The sequence below is a fragment of the Lissotriton vulgaris genome, unplaced genomic scaffold (assembly GCF_964263255.1).
Source record: "Lissotriton vulgaris unplaced genomic scaffold, aLisVul1.2 SCAFFOLD_1212, whole genome shotgun sequence".
In the NCBI taxonomy this organism is placed as follows: domain Eukaryota; kingdom Metazoa; phylum Chordata; class Amphibia; order Caudata; family Salamandridae; genus Lissotriton; species Lissotriton vulgaris.
The window spans coordinates 156792-175469 of record NW_028241852.1 but is presented as its reverse complement, the minus strand read 5'-3'; the positions used below and the strand labels follow the sequence as shown (position 1 = coordinate 175469).

The window sequence follows — 18678 nt, the reverse complement described above, 5'->3', positions numbered from 1 at the left end:
TCTCCTTCTATTACATGAAAGGGGCTATCCTACTATCCCTCTTCAGAAGTTGTTCATGAGCGAAAGGGTTTAGAAAAAAGGGCCGCCTCCCAGACTGTACATATGGGTTTGCACAAAGTGCTTAATGCGAGACATATGCACAGCCATCAGTTGCAAGCTTTGCAACTTCTCGGTGCTTTGCAGACTATTGTCCTAATATGCTGTCCCTTATCAACTCGTCCTGAGGGACGAGACAGGCCTACCTTTTAATAAACTCAGTAACTAATATAATTAAGCAATCATAAATGCTGGTTAGCATTTTATAAGTTTGGAAGGTTTTGTGTCCTTATTTATTGCAGAGTAACATCCAATATGTATGAGCACCTTTTGTCCTCCTTGTAATCTAAGCCAGGATGACAGATTTCTTCAGAATACCTACAGGTATTTAGAAAGAAAGGTGTGTTGTTTAGAGCACTGCCTGTCTAAGGTAAAGCTGGCACAACCCCTTTGGCAGCTCACAGTATCAGGAATTCGACAGACCTCTGCAAACAGGACCACCACCTCTCTTCAAAGGGGGCGCCCGGACTAGCCAATTTGGATTGAGTTGGAAACAATGAATCCCAAGAATAGAGAATATCAAAGCTGGGTTGCCTGCATATCTTCTGACTTCAATTAATCATATCAACTCATGCAGATCTAAAATTGTACAACAGGTGGCAGTAACCTAGAATCTAAGTTTTCCTGTACAAGTGAGATGGCGGTCATAGCGTACTATGTGGATTTAGATAGATAGGTTACTCATCTACAAGAGTGTTTCAGTCTTCTCAACATGTCAATGAGCCTTCTTCAGGACAGAGTGTTTCAAAATAGAAAGAGTATAGGACACAGGAATTTCTCCTGTTTATGTAGGGCAGGTTAGTGTCTAGAGGAGAGCTCGCTGAGGATGGTCATGCCAGAACAGACAAAGAGGCTACTCATCAGTAGCAGAGGTCTCCATACTAATTGAGGAAAAATGCTACCCTTCTATAGAACTTTTTTACATCACTTTCTGAGACCTATTTATAATTTTAAGAGGAACTAAAGGATGTGGAAAACATTTAGTGCTCGAATGAGTTCTTTTCTGAAATTGAGTGCAGCAAGTCGAAAATACTGTTCTGGCCCTCGCATGATACAATCAGGTCCAGGTTAATGCCTGGCGCTGAACAAAATATAGTTTGTAGGTCTCGCCTTTGACAGCGCATGCACTCTCGCATGCAAGAGCTATTGTATACAACAAGGGTCTTCAGGCCCGCCCTGGACATACATGTGCTGGCTTCTCCGTCACTTGCATTTTCTGCTTTGCAATTGGGCAGCCTGTTCGAGCATGAGTGTCTCCTCTTTCGGCTGAAGCTTGGACCCGGTGCCGAGTGTTTCCAGTTGATTGCCATCCTTCCACTGATCACTCTTTAATTCAGGTACCTTCTGAAAAAGTGCTAGAACATTATTTCTATATAAAGGCTTCCCTTTCAGATTCAGTGAACGGTTTATGCTCTGCACATTCAACTGAGTGGGTACGGCACCAGAATATTGTGGCCTAAATGTTTACAAAAATATCACCCCCTTGAAGTTAATAATGGAAACTATATACCAAAATCAGTAATATTTTTGCAAACGATATCTAGGGTACAATGTTTATGCCAGACAATATTTTATTTCTTGAAATTCGGACGTACAACCGAACCAGGGTACCCACCTGCATCACTGAGGCCCTATTTTCTTAGACATCCTTGTAATTATGAAAATGAGAAGACGCAAGCAGTATTAAGAAAGATGACAAGCAAGAAAGATTGGTTTAGAGGGGAGATGGAGACCAGGGATGAGACCCACGGAAGTGAAGAGGTGAAGGCCAAAGGTGAAGTGAAGAAACTAGCCATGTTGTGACTGCCAGGTCATCCTGCAGTGGTTCCCAAGATGCTTTCCTTATAAAGGGCATAAGCTGGACAAGTTTGCTCTCAGCAGTCTGCAGCGATGTGGCTAGTCTGAACTGCACCTAGCAATTATTATTTTATGAGTGACATGTCGCCCGCTGGCGTATTGGGGTCTCTTGTGGGAAAATAACTCCGGATGCAGACAGATGCCCACAGGCATGGCTCCTTCTGCCTTCTTTTGTGACTTTCAACAAACATTCATTGCACATTTCTTAGGAGGGTAGGGGGGGAAAGACACATTGAACATTTTGCAATCACATGTTTTCCCTAAAAGGCGGCAGAGAGAGAGGGGAGAGAGGTGGGAGAGAAAGAGAGAGAGAATAAATGACAGCAGCGTTGTGATTGGTCTGAACTCCATGGTTCGGCACTGAGAAAGGGACTGGGAGCCTGTACATGTTCTCCGCCCAGGCTGTGCAATACAGCAGGGTGAAGAACTTGCTAATTGCTCATGACTGTTTGACCGGTCCAAGACGGCCAGATAAACCATCATGCACACCTAAGTGCACATATTTCCTCCTTCCCCTGTTGGTTGTGATGACAGCCAAGCCCCGGCCCAAAACAGGCTTCAATACGGAAGAATAAAATGATATTAACAATGTGTTATTTTATTTTTTGCACTGCTGAAAGGCAGTGGGGCAACGCTTCTCCGCCTTAGCAGAGGAGCCGTTGCTGCTATGGAGCCCTATGGCAGGGAGCTATACATTGTTAAGTAAAACACATACATTTCGTATGTTAACAGCAACACTTCTAAATTGTCATTTTGCAGGGGAAATTTAGTAGCACCATTGTCTAACACAGAGGTACCGGCTGGCACCCCTTCCTGGCTAACTTCTGAATGGAACTACCTAAGTTGGTATTGCAAGGCATCAAATTAATCGGGCATTACACTTGTCCTGATGCCCAGGTCGAATTTAATGTCACAATTAAAGTTAAGCAACTTTTAAAAAGTTGCCAGTCTGTGCCCAGCCAGTCCAGTGACTTCACAAAGGCCCTGACAAACCAACTGCTTTCTGCTCGTCTGTGGAGACATGTGACTAACTCCCAGGCTTAGGAACAAAGGCCGTTACTGCAGAGTGAGGTGTGACTTCCGCTGCCAGGAAAGCCTCTCGGGTGGTTAGCCCAAAAGGCGAGCTTCAAAGGAGAAGCCGCCTGTAAAGGGCCACTTGTGACAACACTCCCAAGCAGGCTCCCTTTTGTTCATGCAAACAAGTTGGAAACGGGGACTGAGAGGACAAGCCAGTCATCCTGTGGGTGTGTAGCCCTCAGGTAGCCACAGCTCTAGGGTGATGTGTGCTACCAAGCTCGTAATAACTGAAGAGGGGTCACAACATCTTGCGAGTGGCTAGGATAGTACAATCTGGGAAAGCCAAATGCCACACTTTGCAGGAAACATATCACCATAGACGGAGGGACACAGTAGCCCATTGTGTGGTTCCCTCTGGGCACTTTACGGGGATAAATATGGCACCTCTAGCACCCTGCCCCTCAGATCACGTTGGATTTGCAGAAAGGATCAAATAAGGATTGCCCTGTTGCCCTTGAAGCTGCACAAGGAGAGGCAGTACTGCCGGAAGGACTCTACTTGCTGCATTATGGGTTAATAAAGTTTGGACTGTGCCTGCGGCTTCTGACTCGAGAAAAAGTTGATTCCTGGCCCCAGATCACAGCAGTGACTCCAAGGATCAGTTGCTCAAGGAACACAAGAGCTGAAGAAGCCAAAATCAGCTAGTTAGCAGCCACTGCTGCCGCTGGGCACACTAAGTAGCCATTCCGCGATGACCAAATATTGCACCCAAATCCCCTGGACCCGGGAGTGCAATTTGAGTCTTGATTCGTCAACCAAGAAAGGACACCAGCCCTACCAAACGTTTTTTGCCCCAACTGCAGTGAAATGAGACTAGTATCCCAACATCGGCTGGTCAGCTACTGCAACCAGAAGGACTTTGTGGGACCACTACCACTGTGGCCAAAGTCGCCCCACACCGATTGTAGACTGAGGACTCAGTAAAAAGGCACCCCCGTGAATTGCACCTCAACTGGAGCATCCTTGAGCACCTTTTCGCCTGCTTCCCCAGCATCAAGACCACTCCATTACAGTCTATGGCGGTTGTCCTGTACAGATTGGAACTTGTCATAAAAACACTCTGGTGGCCAGGTAACTGGCAAAGTGTCCTCCCTGGCCCCCTAGACCTCCAGCTTGTCAGATTTGGTCACCCAAGATTGGCCGGAGTTGCTGAAATAACTCTTTCAAACTTTTAAAAGGTTTACAAAGCCTTTGTTGACCAATGCTTGTTTTCAGTTGCATTTAAACATATTTATTTCGTTAAAAATCTGTAAATCTGGAAGACTCTGGTGGGTTTTGATAATAAACTTCTCTAAAAATTCATAAAAATATACTCTATTTTAATAAATTGGTGTCGGTTTTCTTTCGTTTTGTGTTATGTTAGTGCTATTTGTATTGCGCACGGCTGCTCCAGCGAAGGAGCGTCCCGGCGCACAATGTGTGACTTTCTTATTTCGTTGTTTTGCACTGTTTAATGCTTTACACTCAGGGCCTCTTTACGATGGCGGTTGGACTGCACACAGACAGGCCGTCGGTGGTCTGACCCCTGACAGCCCATCGGTCTGACGGCTGCATTACAATGCTGGCAGTCGGACCCTATTCAGTTGGACGAATAACGCCACCTCCACCGCTAGAATCATAGATCCTAATCTGGCTGTGGTTGTACCAGCGTCCAACAAAGGAAGCTGTACCGAGGCAGGCACTGCTGTCAGGAGTTGGGTATCCCTTTCCGACATCCATTTTATGGAGGGAAAACCGCCATGAAAAGGTTATCTGAAAGGGATATTGGGGGCCTGTTATACCTGGCACCATTAGTGTGGGTCTCCCCTGCATTTTTGCCTTTGCATCCTGTGTTTTTGCTGTGTGTTGGTCTCTGTTTTGCTGGTCTAGATGCTTTGGGCACTTTGCCACTGCTGTTCAGTGCCAAAGTGCAAGTGCTCCCATTGTGAATTGTTGTTATGGATTAGTGACTCCATGATTGGCATATTTGATTTACTTATCATACCTAGTATATAGTGCACTGTGTGTGCCCAGGGTCTGTAAATAAAATGCTACCAGTGGGCTGCAGCACTGATTGTGCCACACACAGAAGCAGCCTGTAAAATATAACTCTGGCCTGCCATTGCAGAGCCTGTGTGCAGTCAGGTACTGCCATGTCGACTTGGCACGTGCACCCACTTGCCAGTCCCTAAACCTTCCCTTTTCTACATATTAGTCACCCCTAAGGTAGGCCCAAGGTACCCCTATGGGTAGGGTGCATTGTAAGTGAAAGGTAGGACATGCCCTGATGTGTGTGGCATGTCCTGATAGTGAAATAATGCCGAATTCGTTTTTCACTATTGCATGGCTACCTGTTCCCATAGAACAGAATGGGGAGTTTGTTTATAACATCTTATAAACATACCTGGCCCTGGGAACATGGTAGAAAAATAATGTTTAGTATGCCTGAACTCAGAATGTTAAAGTGCATCTTTTAGTGTGGGTGATTTTTACATTCTGTGTTTGAAAATACCACTTTTAGAAAATAGGTATTTTCTTGCCTAACCATCCAGTGTGCCTCTGCTAGGTTTGTGCATTGCATGTCTGGCTTTTGAGTGACAGGGGCAGCTGCTCCAGAAGTCTGATGAGTCAGGGCTGGGCTGAATAGACCTGGGCTGTATTTTGAGTAGGGGAGGAGATTTCCTTTCACCTGAGTGGGCCTGGTCTGCCTGCAACAATGCTTTCTCCACCTCCTGCCAGTAAGCTGCACCAGTGAGGACAGAACTGGGGTTGACTGTGTACAGGCACCCTTTGCCTTCAGAGAACAAAGGATTTTGGTGTATAAAAAGAGAGGCCCAGCCCCCAGACTTTTAGATCACTTCTAGGAATAAAGAGGCACATTTCCCAAGGAGAAGAGCCACAGAAGCTAAGGAGGAATACTGCCCCTGTGCTGTTTGCTGTCTGGGGTTGGCCTGCAGTGGCTGCTTGCTGCCAAGGAAAGTACAAAAGGACTTGGCTGTTTGCTTTGTCACCTGCTTGAGGAAAAGGTCTTCAAGGGCTTGAAACTGAACTTGCCACCTGTTCTGAAGTCTCAGTGACACAAAGAATTCCCCCCCTTCTGTCTCTCTGCATCTGGAACTGCTGTTTCAGCTGCCACAGAAGGAAATTGCAAAGCCGGCAAGCAACGTTGTAACCTGCACCGAAGCCGTGGGCACCGCTCTTGAAGAGCACGACGCACCGCCTTGACTTGCACCATAGACCCGACACCTGCTGATGCTATGCTGCATCGACTTCCAAGGCCGCTGCCTACACTGGAGCCGAGGACACCGCTCATGACGTCCACGACGCAACGTCCTGACTCTCACCGTCGCCCGACCTTACCAACGCAGGGTGCTTCATGAACGCAGAGCCGATCCTCGACGTCGGTGACTCCCGAATCTATCGACATCGCACCGTTGTAAGGAACCATAACGTCACCTCCCTGACACAGTAGGGAACCGACTTCTCACCTCCCCTGCACTGCAGTAAGGAACAGAGGCTTTACCTTCCCTGGGGTCGTAAGGAACGGACGCCGCTTGGTGCCAACAAAGCATCACCTCCCCGACGCAGTGCACCATCTTTGCTTTCACCGTTTCCAAGGTACTGTTCTTAGTGGGCCCGGCGCCGCGCACCTAGGTGGGTGCCGTTCTTCGGGATTTCATCTGTCACAATGTTGTTATACATCCAGGTGGAGTTATTTGTTGCTGCAAACTGTATTTTAGTGAATAACTAATTTTTAAAGATTTCTTGATAACTGTATTGTGGATTTCTGTTTGGTCTTGTTTTGGTTTAGATAAAGATCTCTTATTTTTCTAAACTGTTGTGGTGTCCATTTGTAGTGTTTTAACTGTATTACTGTATGTGTTCAGAAATGCTATACACACTGCCTCTGAGATAATCCTGTCTGCTCATGCCAAGCTACCAAGCAGGGGTTATTTTAGAAGTGTATCCCCTTTACCCTGACTAGAAGCAAGGGTCCCTATTTGGACAAAGGGACCTACTTCTGCCAACTAGAGACCCCCATTTCTAACATGGCCCCAAACAGGGTCCACTCCAATTGTAGGTCACTGAAAATGTGCACAAGGGGCATAACATGGTGCATGGCACACTGCATGGATGTGCAGGAAGTTCTACATTAAGCATTTGCTGTGGCTCTTTACCATGGCTGCAGCTTACCACCAACATGGTTCTGACACCATCCCGGCGGTAGCAACGAAATTGGGCAGTCGGACTGCCGCATCCTTGTTAGACACTCACCTGACTGCCGCAATATTGGGCGGCGTCCGACCAAGTGCCATCATAATTGGGGCCTAAGTTCCTTTGTCAAGCCTTGCTGCTTGAAGCTGCAGCTATCCAGGGTTGAGCAAAGGTGTTACATACGAGCCTGATTGGACCCAAGACAGTTTTTGTGAATGTATTCCACAATAAGGCCCCACATCCATATCCTATAATACACTGAAATACTCCTAGAACACCCACAACCCTGCACCCTTGAGTAGATGTACTCACTTAAAAGTCTGCCACACCAGGAGAATTTTCAGTGTCTGTAAATCAATTCACCAGTGCAAAATCCCACCAGTTCTGAGTGAACAAGTGTTTTGCTTTTTGCAATAACACATTGACAGGGAAAACAGCCATCACAACGCGGGCATAACGCACTACCATTACAACAAAACTTTTACAACGCAAGATCCATTACAACACAGATGCTATTAGAACGCATGCCATTACAACGTAAGTATGGGTAAGTATTCTATTTTAATTAAACCCCTACACTATCCAACACTTACCCTACTATTACACCCCCTGGAGTTAGAATAGCAATTTTAACCCCTACACTATCCAACACTTACCCTACTATTGCACCCCCTGGAGTAAGAATAGTAATTTTAACCCTACACTATCCAACACTTACCCTACTATAACACCCCCTGGAGTTAGAATAGTAATTTTAACCCCTAAACTATCCAACATTTACACTACTATTACATTACCATTAAGTAAAATTAAAAAATGCTTACCCATACTTATGTTGTAATGGCATGCGCTGTAATAGCATCTGCATTGTAATGGCATGCGTTGTAATAGATCTTGCGTTGCAAAAGTTTTGTTGTAATGGTATGCGTTGTGAATGTATGCGTTGTAACGTCATACATCCCATGGACATGGTATTTGCAATAAAATCCACAGGATTCCCCTCTAGTTGGAAATGCTTAGACAACCAAGAGAAGGTGATCCTTGATTGGTTGTGCCAACTTCTTCCCCTCTTTGAGGCTGAAGGCATCCATTGGAATTATTCACCCTGCCCACACACACTGGTCTACCAAGCATGCGCTGCTGGCTGTAGAGGGAATTCTTGTGCTTTCACGAGCCCCAGGATGGAGGAGGCAGTGGCATACCACCAGTTCTAAGCTAGCTGGTCTCACCTCCATAGTATCAACAAATGAACACCTGTCTGCTCATGTACAAATGATATGGTGGATACCTCTACTGCTACCTAATCCTTACATACGAGGAGTTTGGTTCTCATTGATGTTGGAATACCATCATCAATTTGTTACTTACCATGCCTCCACCACTGGCTTGGGTAGTGGGTGGCAGTACCATGGCAGAGAAAAGTTCCCTTTGCCAATGTCTAAATGGAGAGTTTTGCTATATAAATAGTAAAAATAATGAAATGATAAAAATAACTAAATGAACGATGTGTAGCTTATGTTTACCCTTTAATAAGTGTTTTTATTTTGTTTTGATATGTATAGATGTAGCATGTTTTTCAAATAAATTGTGACAATACTCAAATTATATATTAAGGTAATCAAACATTTTCTGCAACAGATATTTAATTGCACACAAATAGTAAACTACATTAATAAAGTGGTACATCACGTACAGGCCTGTGCAGTTTTGCCATACACTGCCATACACTTCCTTTAAACTTCATTTGGCCACTGCTTGTTCTATCATGGACACCCTCCACATTCCATCCACCCAATTCTTATATCTTCAATTCTTGATGGGTATTCAGTTCATCAAATCGGATTGTGGTAGGGAATATGGCAGGCAGAATATTGAGGGGCCACAATGCCATGACCTGAATAGTGAGGGATAGAAGAAGTGCACAGAGTAAGGTATGGATTTCCTATCCTCATCTCCACATCTACATACCTTGAAGATATATTTATCACCAAGGTACATGTACACAGAGTTAGGTATACAAACATACCTTTCAATGTTTTGTCTCTCAGTATCTGGTCACAATATTGTGTCCCTTTGATATTGTGTCTCAATATTTCTGACCCATACTATTAGAGCTACATGTTTCCCCACTGTTTCCAAATGTACAGGTCCACTTTTACCACATGATCCATACTTTTGAGAAAGTGAACAAAGGCAACTTTAAAACTCATGAGCAACACTTGGGGACCCACCTGGACAAGACCCTCCCTATAAGGCACATTTCCCTCCTTCTCAGCGATATGTTTTTAACTGCCCAGGGTTATACCTAGGCCTACATTCTAACGTGTTGATGTTTTGGTGTTACAGATACTTCTTTGTGTCTTCTTTCATTATTACAACTAGCATTAATTGCTGCAAGGGCCTGAGTGCTGATACTGCTATAGATTCTTAGTGCATTGTTTATCTTTCTGAAACACACCCGCCATGTCTTAAAGCAAAATGCGTAGGCTTTTTTTATTTTACCATAGTTGGAATCACTGGGTCAGTGAAAGGAACGTTGGCACACACCAGGTAGTGAACTCAAATTCAAAGATATCATGTAATACAAATTAAAATTCATTCAAATGTACTACTCATTTAAGACTCAGCTCAGATCTACACAGTGTCACAATTCATATGACTAGATGGACAACATTCCAGCACAGTGAACTCCAGTGCCTTGTTGGTGAAATTCAGTGTAGGGCTCACATTTAGAGGTCTCCACTTGCCTTTCCTACAACCTTGGTAATGGTCATTATCCTTGTCAAAGATGGAGCACAAGGAAGGAAAAGACCAGGCTTAGGTAGGAAAGGTGACTACCAGGCCTATGGTCAGGCTAGTTGGTAAGATGATGATTTTTTAAATTACTGTAGATTAACCGGGCACCTTGCTTGGCTGCACGTGCCTTTGACAAAAGGCTGCAGCAGGCACAAGGTTGTTGTGCACAGAAACAGCCTGACTTTGCTTGCAAAGCCAGCCGGCTAATTGTCATGTGCATAATGACAATGAGCCAACCTTGGCAAGTACAGTATGAAGTGTGGCTCCTCCCACAGCAATTAAAGCTAAACTTCAGGGAGTGACAGCAAGGCCTGTGGAAATGGCTGCTTTTCAGGAGCACATTTAAGATTGGCCTCCTGTGGGAGGTGAGGGGAATAAAGGTTCTATGAGGGAGGAGGGCACCTGAGGAGCAGGATGCATTCCATAGAGTACATCAATGCACATGGAGTGATCTGACAAACCTTGAGCCTATGCGAGTAGGTAGCCAGTTGGTTCAGGGACGCAGATCTTGCATTGGAGGTTGGAAGACCAAAGGTGTTCAGTTAGATACCTGGGAAGTGTCTGGTATGATTTGTGGATGATGGAAAAGCTCTTGCATTCAATTATCTATTTAACCAAGATCCAATGGGTTTACCTGAGGGCAGACACAATTTGTTTATTACCTGTTGGTCTAAATATTAGTTGGGCAGCAGGGTTCTGGCCTCTTTGCAAGTTGGCAAGTGTCTTCTCAGAAAGTAGAGACGTGACTTAATTGTTTTAGAGTGTTAGTCTCTGGTAATACCTTAGCTTTATTCTGCAAGTCAATCACCACCTCGCCCAACCTACTTATTCCACGTCGCTACATTTCCTTTCCATATAGCTGTAAACTGTACAGCGTCTGCTATAGTAAACCCTTTTCGTTTGTTGCTTTAATGTATCGCTTTAGTGGCTGGTTCTCAGTATAGCTTTGGCAGTCTTTTGTTACCTGGGCACAAATTGTTTTTCCTTTTTAGCCATCTCTTCTATATATCTTTCAGTTAGTTCAGCTCTTTGCATCTCTTAAAAATTGAGTTTGAGAGTAATTGCTGTGCTTATGAACTCAATGTGCAGGAGTCTTCCAGCCTTTGATGCGTCTGCTAGCCAGTATATTAGCCAGCCCACCTGTGTATGACAATTATGCCATTTCCTTGTCTTACCTTTTGCAATCTGTCCTTTCTGTTGTTTGCTGCAGCTTTTGCAGGCCCCTCACCCGGTGTAGCATGTATCCGTGTGTGTTAGTCAGTCAGCCAAAGCCACTTTATTCGATTAATAAAAATTATAAAAGTATACTTTAAAATACATCCATGATTACCATTTTATAAAACTCCTATATACAATACAATATTTCTCAAAGAAACACAAATTCATTATAATTTAATACAAAACCAATAAAATTCATATTTCTATCATTCCTGTGTTTCTTAGTTTCTTGATCCGAGCGGCAGATACTAAAAAATTTGCAATATAAAAGATGTTCCGTGGGTTATCCAGTAATTGTAGATACAGTAAGGCTGGTTTAACCTGTAAAAACCCTTTATCTTTTAACAGTGGGATTATGTACTTCTCTCGAATATCTGCATAAAATGTACAAAAAAATGTAACGTGCGCAGTATCCTGAATTGAATAATAATCACAGGTACAGAGAGCAGCGTCCTCTGGTTTGCCCCACCCTACAAAATCTCCCAGAATGAGATGAATCTGGTTAAAACGAAATCTTGTTAATAACCAACGGTGTAGCATGTATCCGTGTGTGTTGATCCCGCATGCCTGCTGAAGAACAAATGCCTTATCTTGAACTTCACTAACCTAAAGGGAGGTCTGTGGAGGGACTTGAAGCCTCACTGTTTATCTCTGCAACAATCTGACTTGGAATTGTATCCATGCACTTATCTGGAAACAATTAGAGAACAAGGGAGTAATCATTTCAGTTTTGGAGAGACCCTGCCTAGCTTTTTCACCCAGTTTGATTAATGTAATGAATTTCCACTTAATACAGCTTTAAAATATGTGTATGTATTTTATAGGATTATGTTTTATATTTTTAACCATTATACTGATATCCGCACTAGGTAAATAGCTTCTTGCAAAGCTGCTTCAACAACGCGGGAACATTAATGTTCAATCAATATTACTTCCCTGATTTCTCTTCCTGTGATGTTACATCTTAGAGGGGCCTTGCAGGTTCCTCTTCTGCCCAGAAATCCTAGAACCAGCCCTGGATTTATCCCAAGAAAGATACTCATGCTTTCAGCATACATTGAGAGCTTATGAATGTATTTTGGAGTTGGGATTTTTACAGAGAAGCTCTTCCTTAAAAAATGTGTATTTTTTGTTTGGAATAAGTACATTGTATGCAAGAATGGTTGGAATGTCAAGCTCAGCAATGAATATTCTGTTTGTATTTGTTATTTCAGGCATTTGCAGAGCTCCGCCTCTAAAATGTTTCAACATGTAAAGGTCGACACACTGACTCAGCCGGACTCTGTCTCCACCGTCTCTGTGCCAGGTAAGAGCGACGTCAAATAAGATTTTTCAGTAAATGTAGTGACCTTTACATTGACCTTTGCATTGATCTGTCACACATGATTATGTCAAGTCAAGTCAAGTCATAAAATTTATATAGCGCACTACATACCCAGAGGGTTTCAAGGCGCTTAGGATGGGGAGGAGGATTATTTGTCAAATATCCACGTTTTAAGCTGCTTTCTGAACGCTAGGTGATTCTGGGTGAGGCGAAGGTAAGCGGGGAGCGAGTTCCATGTTTTGGCAGCCAGGTATGAGAAGGATCTGCCTCCCATGGTGGTCTTGTTGATGCGAGGTATAGTGGCGAAGGCTTGGCTGGAAGAGCGAAGTTGGCGGGAGGGGGTGTAGAAGGACAGTCGAGAGTTGAGGCAATCTGGTCCGATGTCGTAGAGTGATTTGTGTGCGTGGGTAAGCAGTCGGAAGGTAATTCTCTTGTTGACGGGTAGCCAGTGGAGGTCTTTAAGGTGACCAGAGATGTGTTCGTTGCGTGGGATGTCTAATATGAGCCTGGCTGAGGCGTTTTGGATTCGTTGTAGTTTCTTCTGGAGTTTAGCGGTGGTACCTGCGTAGAGGGTGTTTCCGTAGTCCAGTCGGCTCGTGACTAGAGCGTGGGTGACTGTTTTCCTTGTTTCGGTGGGGATCCAGCGAAATGTTTTTCTGAGCATGCGAAGAATGTTAAAGCAGGAAGAGGATACGGCGCTGACTTGTCTGTTCATTGAGAGTGAAGAATCCAGGATGACGCCAAGGTTCCGTGCGTGGTCTGTCGGGATGGGTGCATTTCCGAGGGCTTCCGGCCACCAGGAGTCGTCCCATGCAGAGGGGGAATTACCTAAGATGAGTATTTCTGTTTTGTCTGAGTTCAGTTTCAGACGGCTTTGTTTCATCCATTCGGCGACTTCTTTCATTCCTTCGTGTAGGTTAGTTTTGGCGGTGCTGGGGTCCTTGGTGAGAGATAGGATCAGTTGAGTGTCGTCCGCGTAAGAGATGATGTTGAGGTTGTGTTGGCGGGCGATGGCCGCGAGGGGGCTCATGTATACGTTGAAGAGGGTGGGACTGAGTGAGGATCCTTGTGGTACGCCGCAGATGATTTCAGAGGCCTCAGACTTGAATGGTGGGAGGCGGACTCTCTGGGATCTTCCGGTGAGGAACGAGGTGATCCATTCCAGTGCCTTTCCTTGGATTCCGATGTTTCTGAGGCGTTGTAAAAGGGTGCTGTGGCAGACTGTGTCGAAGGCTGCTGAGAGGTCGAGGAGGATGAGGGCGACTGTGTCTCCATTGTCCAGTAGAGTTCGAATGTCGTCTGTGGCTGCGATGAGGGCGGTCTCAGTGCTGTGTTTGGCTCGGAAACCAGATTGTGAGGGGTCGAGTGATTTGTTGGCTTCGAGGAAGGCGGCGAGCTGGTTGTTGACAGCTTTCTCGATGACTTTGGCAGGGAATGGAAGAAGCGAGATGGGGCGGTAGTTTTTGAGTTCGGTGGGGTCTGCTGTTGGTTTTTTCAGAAGGGCGGTGAGATCAGCGTGTTTCCAGTCTTCTGGGAAGGTGGCGGAGTTGAGGGAGCAGTTGATGACGTCTCGGAGGTGCGGGGCTATGACGGAGTCTGCTTTGTTGAAGATGTGGTGAGGGCATGGGTCTGTGGGGGATCCAGAGTGGATGGAATTCATCAGGCGGATGGTGTCCTCAGTGGAGATTGGGTTCCAGGCGTTAAGGGTGTTAACGGGGGGAGGATGGTCAGTTAATGGTAAGGTGGGTTGGCTTCCGGGTTGGTTGTCAAAGCTGTTGTGGATGTCAGCAATCTTGTTGTGGAAAAAAGAGGCTAGGGAATCGCAGAGGGTTTGAGAGGGGGTGATGTCGTTGGAGTTGGCCGAGGGGTTGGAAAATTCCTTGACGATGTTGAAGAGTTCCTTGCTGTTGTGGGCGTTGTTGTCAAGTCGGTCCTTGAATGCTGTTTTCTTGGCTTTTCGGATCAGTTGGTGGTGAGTGCGGGTGGCGCTTTTGAAGGCGTCCTTGGTGCTGGTGGTTGGGTCTTTTTTCCAGGCCTTTTCAAGGGAGCGGCACAGTTTCTTGGACTTCTTGAGGTCATCGTTGAACCATGAAGCCTTCTTGATGCCAAGTTTGTGTTGACGTTTTTTCAGTGGTGCTAAGGTGTCGGCGGTGTTGGATAGCCAAAGGGTGAGGTTGGAGGCGGCTTCGTTGGCGTTAGAAGAGAGGGCTGGGGGGGTTTGAAGGAGCGAAGTGGAGATCTGCTCCGTGGTGATTTTGTTCCAGTTTCTTTGTAGAGTTGGTTGGAGGTGGATGATGGGTTTCGGCTTGTTGTAGGTGAAGTGGACGCAGCTGTGGTCAGTCCAGAGGAGATCTGTGGTGTGGCTGAAGGAGACGTGGTTGCTGGAGGTGAAGATTGGGTCGAGTGTGTGACCTGCGATGTGGGTGGGGGAAGTGACCAGTTGTTTAAGTCCGAGGTTGGCTAGGTTGTCCAATAGGGTGGCGGTGTTGCGGTCGTTGATTTTTTCAAGGTGGAAGTTGAGGTCTCCCAGAAGGATGTAGTCTTTGGAGGGGAGCGCGTGTGGGGTGATGAAGTCTGTGATGTCTTCACTGAATTTTGCGCGGGGACCTGGTGGTCTGTAGAGGAGGGTGCCTCTGAGAGTGATCTTGGGGTCGATGTGGATCTGGAAGTGAAGGTGTTCGGAGTTAGCGAGGTTGGCGTCAGAGCTGATTGAGATGCGGATTGATTTCTTATGGACGATAGCGATTCCGCCTCCTGTATGGTCGGTGCGGTCCTTGCGTGTGATCTTGTAGTCTTCAGGGATGGCAATGGCGATGTCAGGGGCGGAGGAAGCGTTCATCCATGTTTCTGTTAGGAAGGCGACGTCTGGAGAGATGGTGTCTAGTAGATTCCATAGGTCGATGGCGTGTCTGTGGACCGATCGGGTGTTGAGAAGGATGCATTGTAGGTGGTTGGGGTCGGGAGTCTGTGGAGTGGTCGTAGCGGAGATGTTGTCGGTGCCGCTAAATTTGCAGGAGAGGCAGGAGAACGGTCCATGGGTGCGTCCAGGAGCGGCTTGGACGCAGTTGGGGGTGCGACCGGGGTTAAGGTATTTCCTGCATCCCCCCAACTTGAATTGTCAGGTGCTCAATACAGTAAGGAGTGTAATATGGAAGAGGCAGGGTCCCAGCAGAGTAAATATCTATTATTTTGCTTCATCATTTAGCATACACACACATCCAACATGTCCCAAACAAACGAAAGCACATCAAATACAAGCCCTCCATACAAGCGACATCAATGGCGTCTTTTTACTTAAATCACAGCAGAAAAGGTTAAACGCTATTATTGTTTCACCATTTCCAAGCAGCTACATCAACGATGTACACTGTGGGTATCTAAGGACAAAAATACATGACAGTTGAGAGAAAACCCATAATCAAGAACACTGGTCCACTAAGATGTCTCTGATAGCAACTAGGGGTGGGTGGAAAATTCTGCTCCACTGGTGGAGTTTGCAAAGTTTTGCCCACTCCGCATTGTGCTTGGAATGAGGAGTTCTGCGAAAGCTCTGACAACTGCAGGAAGTTTTTCTCGCACATGTCTCGTCAACAGTACGTTGGCGAGAGCAAGTGAGAATCTGCATCCCCTAGCACGATTTTTGGGTGCTAGAACGCCACCTGGTGAGATTCCTCAATGTGAGCGGACGCGTCAGGTCGCGACCGTTCGCATTGCGCAAGCTGCTGCTTGAGTAGAAATCTCTTGGAGCGGTAGAAAGAATCAGCACCCTTGGGCGCATTCCTGGTGCCATTTGCGCTGATTTTACAAGCAAACTCCCGGCACTTTAATTCAGCGGGCGCAGCGTGACGTGCCAAATTCTGCCTGTGGAATATCGTTGAGTTTTTATGTAACTCTGCTGAGTTCCGCAGAGTGAAACTCCGTGAGTTACGCCCATCCCCAATGACAACATTGCCAAATGCCCAATTAATAGAGCTAGTAAAAGCCAAAGTCATACTTGACTTCAAAAGATCATAAGTCAGATTTGTAAAATTATAAGAGGTGCTTGGAAGCTTCCAAGTGTTGCAGGCAGCAGTAAGGTGTGTCAGTTACAGGCATGGGTGTAGGGAACCCCCCACTTTAGCAGTTGAAGCGGGGGCTCCAACTGGCCTTAAAAATCTTGTGAACTGGTTCCACATAAACAATAATTAGTTGTTTATCTGCAAACAATGCTGATAAATAGCACTGCTAGGAAATATCATGAGAGGGCTGTGAGCTTTCAGCTGGCATGCACAGGAAAACAATTCAAAAGTAGAAAACAGAGAAACAGATTGAAAAACAATGAGCATGACAGTTAAAGATATTAAGAAAAAGTAAGGATGAGAGAACATAATGGGTAGATACAAAGAAAAAAAACAGAAGAAGAAAGGAAAGGCGACAGGAAGGAAACACGAAAGGAAAGATGGAAATAAAGTGAAAGGGTAAAAGAATGACTGGAAGGAAGAGTGAAAGGATTTACTGGTAAAAGTGTGAATGGATGGAAGAATGGAATAATGCACAAATAAGGAAGAGTGAATGGATGGACAGTTAAAAGACATACAGATACATGAACATATTGATGGGCGGATCAGTGAAAAGATGGATGGATGGATAACTTAATGATTAAGTTAACTCTTCATTTTAATTTTCTCCCTTTTCAAAGTGTGGCATTTACAAACAGCAGGCATCTTGCAACCAGGACTGGTTGACACAGTGACTTATTATAACTGAAAAATACAATCATTTTCTTTTAAATTGGAGAAATCTAAAGTGAAGAAAAAAGTTTATTTGCCTAAATATTTTTGTCTACTTTGAATTAAGCCCAAATGTTTTATAAAGCATGTTCCTTCACTTTAAATTCCTCAAATTTAAAAAAACATGACAGCATTTTCCTGTTATAAATATGGCACCATATATACAGGCCGCTGGGAGTAAAATGCCTTCTCGTTGTAAAGACACTTTGACATGGAAGAAAATTAAAATTATGAGTTTTATGTAATGCATATAAACTAAGTTAGCTCTTCAGTTAAATGTTTTCCCATTTCAAAGTGTCTCATTTATACACAGCAGGCATCTTGCTCCCAGTGTCTGGTAGACAAGTAGTCATATTATATTTATAACTGAAAAATACCGCCTTTTTTTTTTTAATGGGCGAAATTTAGAGTGCATAAAATGTTTCCATTAAGTGACAAAAATGTTCCTTAGTACAAACAATTTTGCAGAAAATGTTTCTACACTTTGATTTTTTTTATTTAAAAGATTGTTTTACAGGTTGTGCTGTAGATGTAACAGTGACACATATGGCAAAAGGTATGTCCTGTGCCACATGTGGACATACGGCAAAGGCTGTCAGTCACCCATACACATATATCTCATTAATTCACACACATATGCATACATCCCCACATACCATGCACTCACTGACACACATGGCAGCCCTAGCATAGTACCCCTAGTCACAATATTTTGTTCAAACCAGGGTAGCAGGCTTCTTGGACATTAGGTTTAAAGTCAATGAAGCTGGGCAAGGTGGTGACTGGTAGCAGTGCACAAGTTACTTGGCCTTCAGTAGCTCACAACGATGTTCACTGATCAGCTGTAGCTCTTATTATACAAAAGGTTGGAAACCCCTAATTTGGGTAGATGAAATAGCAAACAATATACTTTGCTTTGGGAAACATTTAAAAAGTGCCCCCAAATTTCCAGGGAATACTAAGGAGCCATGACATCATGCTGGAATTATTTTCACCCTGACAACCCATATCAGCAGAATTAGTGAATGGATCAATAATTTGCAGAATAGCACCCGGAAAAGCATGGATTACTTCAGACAACTTGGGTTTCAATGCATTCAGCTGTAAAAAATGCTGTCCACGATCCAGATATTTGTAACTATGGCTTCTTTTGATCGTTGTCTCACCCAACTACAAAGCAGCATTCTTGTTCACCTTTTTAACAAAAAATTAGGGTGTTTGGTTTTTCAAAGATAACTGTCATATAGTTTTATTTAAAATATTCATTAAAAAAAATTAAAAGCCTCTGCAGACCCACACCAGTCTAAGGCGGATACATCGTGTCATAATGTAAAGCTGTCAAAAGAT

The 18678-nt window shown here is 44.7% G+C and overlaps 1 protein-coding gene across 1 annotated transcript in view; it reads left to right on the top strand.

The window, feature by feature from the left end:
- LOC147669872 (N-terminal EF-hand calcium-binding protein 2-like) overlaps positions 1–18678 on the top strand; it is a 420936-nt gene that overhangs the window by 375918 nt on the left and 26340 nt on the right. The window contains exon 9 of the mRNA XM_086948186.1: positions 12453–12544. Within this exon, the coding sequence (XP_086804312.1) occupies positions 12453–12544 (92 nt within the window). The remainder of the gene's footprint in view (positions 1–12452; positions 12545–18678) is intronic.